The sequence below is a fragment of the Scylla paramamosain genome, chromosome 9 (genome assembly GCF_035594125.1).
Source record: "Scylla paramamosain isolate STU-SP2022 chromosome 9, ASM3559412v1, whole genome shotgun sequence".
In the NCBI taxonomy this organism is placed as follows: Eukaryota; Metazoa; Arthropoda; class Malacostraca; order Decapoda; family Portunidae; genus Scylla; species Scylla paramamosain.
The window spans coordinates 1,090,478-1,094,409 of record NC_087159.1 but is presented as its reverse complement, the minus strand read 5'-3'; the positions used below and the strand labels follow the sequence as shown (position 1 = coordinate 1,094,409).

At 36.4% G+C, this 3,932-nt stretch overlaps 1 protein-coding gene across 6 annotated transcripts in view; it reads right to left on the bottom strand.

The window, feature by feature from the left end:
• LOC135103356 (zinc finger protein 346-like) overlaps positions 1–3,932 on the bottom strand; it is a 112,060-nt gene that overhangs the window by 8,742 nt on the left and 99,386 nt on the right. For all 6 annotated transcript variants that reach the window (XM_064009419.1, XM_064009422.1, XM_064009420.1 and 3 more), the window contains 2 exons: positions 1,615–1,756; positions 807–896 (listed from right to left, as the gene is read on the bottom strand). In XM_064009419.1, coding sequence (XP_063865489.1) covers positions 807–896; positions 1,615–1,756 — 232 coding nt within the window. The remainder of the gene's footprint in view (positions 1–806; positions 897–1,614; positions 1,757–3,932) is intronic.

Genomic DNA, 3,932 nt, shown 5'->3' with positions numbered 1-3,932 from the left:
TTTAATTTTTGTATCTATATCACAACCACCCAACTTGAAGCAGCAATATGAGGCCGTCTGTTTTGTCTCTTTATATATGAAATACAAAAGCTATTAAAAGAATTTTTTTCTGCATGTAGTACATGTAAGTGAAGTCTGTTTTTCAGAACATGCAGTAAATGCCCCACAAACTATCCATCCCTGCTCATTGAATAGGTATGTTTTTACTGAAATGTGTTATAAAGAATTAGTATCAGTGGATTGCTAAATTACTTTGTACAGTCTTCTAGCAATAACAGTGCTCACAACTTTGTGAGCAGATGGATCAGCAGATTGGTAATGTGGCACTGTCACACCCCCAGTTTTCAACCCTCCCTCCCTCATTCCCATTAATTTGCCTACCTTCCACTCTCCTTACCAGTCTGTGCAAAATAGGAATGAGGGAGGGAGTGTTAAAAACTGGGATGCAACAGTGCCATATAAACCAATGGTCGAGCTGCTCACACTGTTGCTGTGCCATTATTGCTGGAGACTGTACATGCAATGCACTGCTTAAAAAATACTTGGATAAGAGAAATTAGTAAATAACTATATGCCTAAAAAGTTAACTGGCATCTATCTTTGTATATTACACAGTCCATACTTGAGCAATTTAAGCATATTCCACATCATTCCTGTAAGATGTAGAATGTGTTAACTGAATTGATTAAGTAAGTCATCATGCAATAAGTTTGCTGAAGACCTAAGTGAAAGTTACTTAGGATAAGCATATTTACTAAGCATATCCTTCATTAGCACACATAATTGAAAATCACGCTGAACCTTACTTTCCGCTGGTGCTTGGAGCCCGCTAAATGGGAATCTAAGACTGCTTGTGAATAAAATTCTAGGTTGCAGACATCACATCGCACAGTGACCTGCAAAAATAAAGTTAAGTAAGTAGGAAAATCACAGACAAGTGATGCAAAAAAGTAAGTAAATAAATAAATAAATAAATAAATAAATAAATAAATAAATAAAATGAATAAATAAAATAATAAAAAAAACAAACTCAATGAACCAAAGTACAAATTTGTGAATGGCAGATTACCTGGAGAACACAAACAACTGCACAGTGATGAGACAGATGTTAATCCATGAGAATTAAAATAAGTAAATTCAAGTTGACTTTGCAGAATAATATCACAAAACACTATGCTTGATATTTTCTTAATAAAGGCATACAACAATACATAAGATTATGCACATCTATTAAGTTTCCTATATAACATCTTAAAGTGGATAAAAATTGCAAGGTTGATTCCAAGAATATTCACAACTGTATTTATTTATCTCTAAGGTAACATTTTTTGTGTATTAGTAGGATCTGCCTAAGCTCTTTTGTACTTGTGCTTGGTGTAGAATAAGGACCTACCTCTAAGTGTCCTGCCTTTTGTTTCCCTTGACCTACACTTGGATTTCAGAAGAAGAGGATATACCTACAGAAGTGATGAATGAATGAAATTCATTTGTATATAATGATTACATACCTTACAAACTCACTTGTATTTAATAATTACAATCTCATCCAAGACAGAAATCTGAGTCACTCTTATTAAATCAACATGTCAGGACACACCACTATTCTTCCCTCACCTTTGGTTTCACCTTGGTGGGAAGACGTCCTAATACATTTTCCATGACGGCTTTAGTGACAGGGTCATTTGTCATCTCCACTGAGGCCATGATTGCCGAGTTGGGAGATGGGATGTTGCCGTTTCCTGGAGCCACACTCATCCTGCCAAACACAGTAGCATTTTATTTGTATGTTGAGATACATTGGACAAGGAAGACTGTCCATGGGTGAATGTTGTGATGGGAAAGGAAAACAAACTAGCATTGAGGAACAGGTGATTTGAAGTCAAAAAAAAAAAAAAGTGGAAATTGAGAGATAAATGAAAGCTATAGTTTTAAAATAATCAAAGTGAGGAGTTCTGCTTTCTAAATTATGAAAGACATGTAGAACTCTGAGAGAGAGGGCTCTGAAAAGAAAGTAAATGGAAGAATGTTTAGCTTGTATAGGTAAAGGAAATGGAAAAAAATAAAAAATAAAAAAACAAAAATTATATATATATATATATATATATATATATATATATATATATATATCACAACAGTACCAAGTACGAGTATAGCCTCTTCAATGAGACACTTTTCAAGGTGAGGAGACTTACATATTTCAGTGGTCACAAACTAAAATAGACAGGTGAAACAATACTAGGCAGGTTCATTCAGAGGAATCAAAGCATTTCCCCTACAAAGACTACCACTAGCCCACGATGACAATTTAACTCTCTATTCTTAGCCCTATCAATTCCTAAAATAACCCTTAAACTCTCTATTCTTAACCCTATCAATCCCTAAAATAACCTTTAGTCCCTTGTGGCAATTGAGTAACTGGCCATGATGGTGTTCCAATCTGCTCCAGGGAAGGGAGTACCAAAAAATCAAAGAACATTTGGGTTTAGGCTGGCAACCTTTGAAACTTTGCTACTGGCTTGGAAATGGTAGAATTTTAGCTAATAAGTGATCCCCGAAGAGATATTCAGAGATCACTACCACCTACTCTTGGACTGTCACTTCATAATATATATGTAAACACTATAAAGGAAGGTATGTTAGAGAGGTGCTGTTAAACCAAATTTCCTGCGACACACCACACCAACTGTTTCTACTTCACATTAGGTGAAACAAGATCAAAGAGATGCAGACCATGAATCTAAAAAAACTAAGACCTTGAAACTCTCTCCTTACAAGGGCACACATATAACCAACACAGCAAGAAATATTCATATCAGAAATTCCACAATAACAGGGAAGCCAAAGACTCCGACTTCTGATCTCTCTAAAATTTCTGATTGGAGAAGAGCAAACTTGGTAATGTTTCAATGCCTCAAAAACTCAATTCCTCCACCTATCAACTTGACACAACTTCCAGATAACTATCCCCTCTTCTTCAGTGACACTCAACTATCCCTCTATTCTGCACTGAACATCCTCGGTCCATATTTTACTTATAATCTAAACTGGATACTTCACATATCTCTAGCTAAAACAGCTTCAGTGAAGTCAGGCATCCCGTGTTGTCCCTGCCATTTTTTTTTCACCCCTCCAGCTAGTAACTCTGTACCAGCTGCTTTATCCAATGCAAGTATGGAATATGCTTCATATATTTGGGGGGATTCTTTTCTGCACTGAACATCCTCAGTCTATACTTTACTTAAAATCTAAACTGGATACTTCACATCTCATTTCTAGCTAAAACAGCTTCTGTGAAGTCAGGCATCCCATGTTGTCCCTGCCATTTTTTTTTCCCCCAGCTGGTAACTCTGTACAGGGGCCTTATCTATGCAAATATGGAGTATGCTTCATATATTTAGGGGGATTCCACTCATAGTGCTACTTTAGACAGGGTGGAATCAAAAGCTTTTCATCTTATCAATTCCTCTAACTGACTTTTCAGCCTCTTTTTCATCACTGCAATGTTGCACCTCTTGTTATCTTCTACCACTATTTTCACACTAACTGCTCTTCTGATCTTGCTAACTGCATGCCTCCTTTCATCCCATGGCCTCAATGCACAAAACTTTCTTTCTCTCATCCCTATTCTGTCCATCTCTTTAATGCAAGAGTTAACCAGTATTGTCTATCATTCATGCCTTTCTCTGGTAAACTCTGGAACTCCCTGCCTAGTTCTGTATTTCCTTCTTCGTGTGACTTGAAGTCTCTCAAGATTATTCCATCTGACCCTATGGAAACTAGCACTGAGTGGACTTTTTATTTTATATTAAAAATTTTGTTACCCTTGGTCAGTGGTCCTCTTACATGGAGATAAAAAAAATGACTGCTACCTTTTTGCACATAATGGTTCAAGTATATGTCTGTTATCATAGTGCAAAGTATCTTGCTGCTCT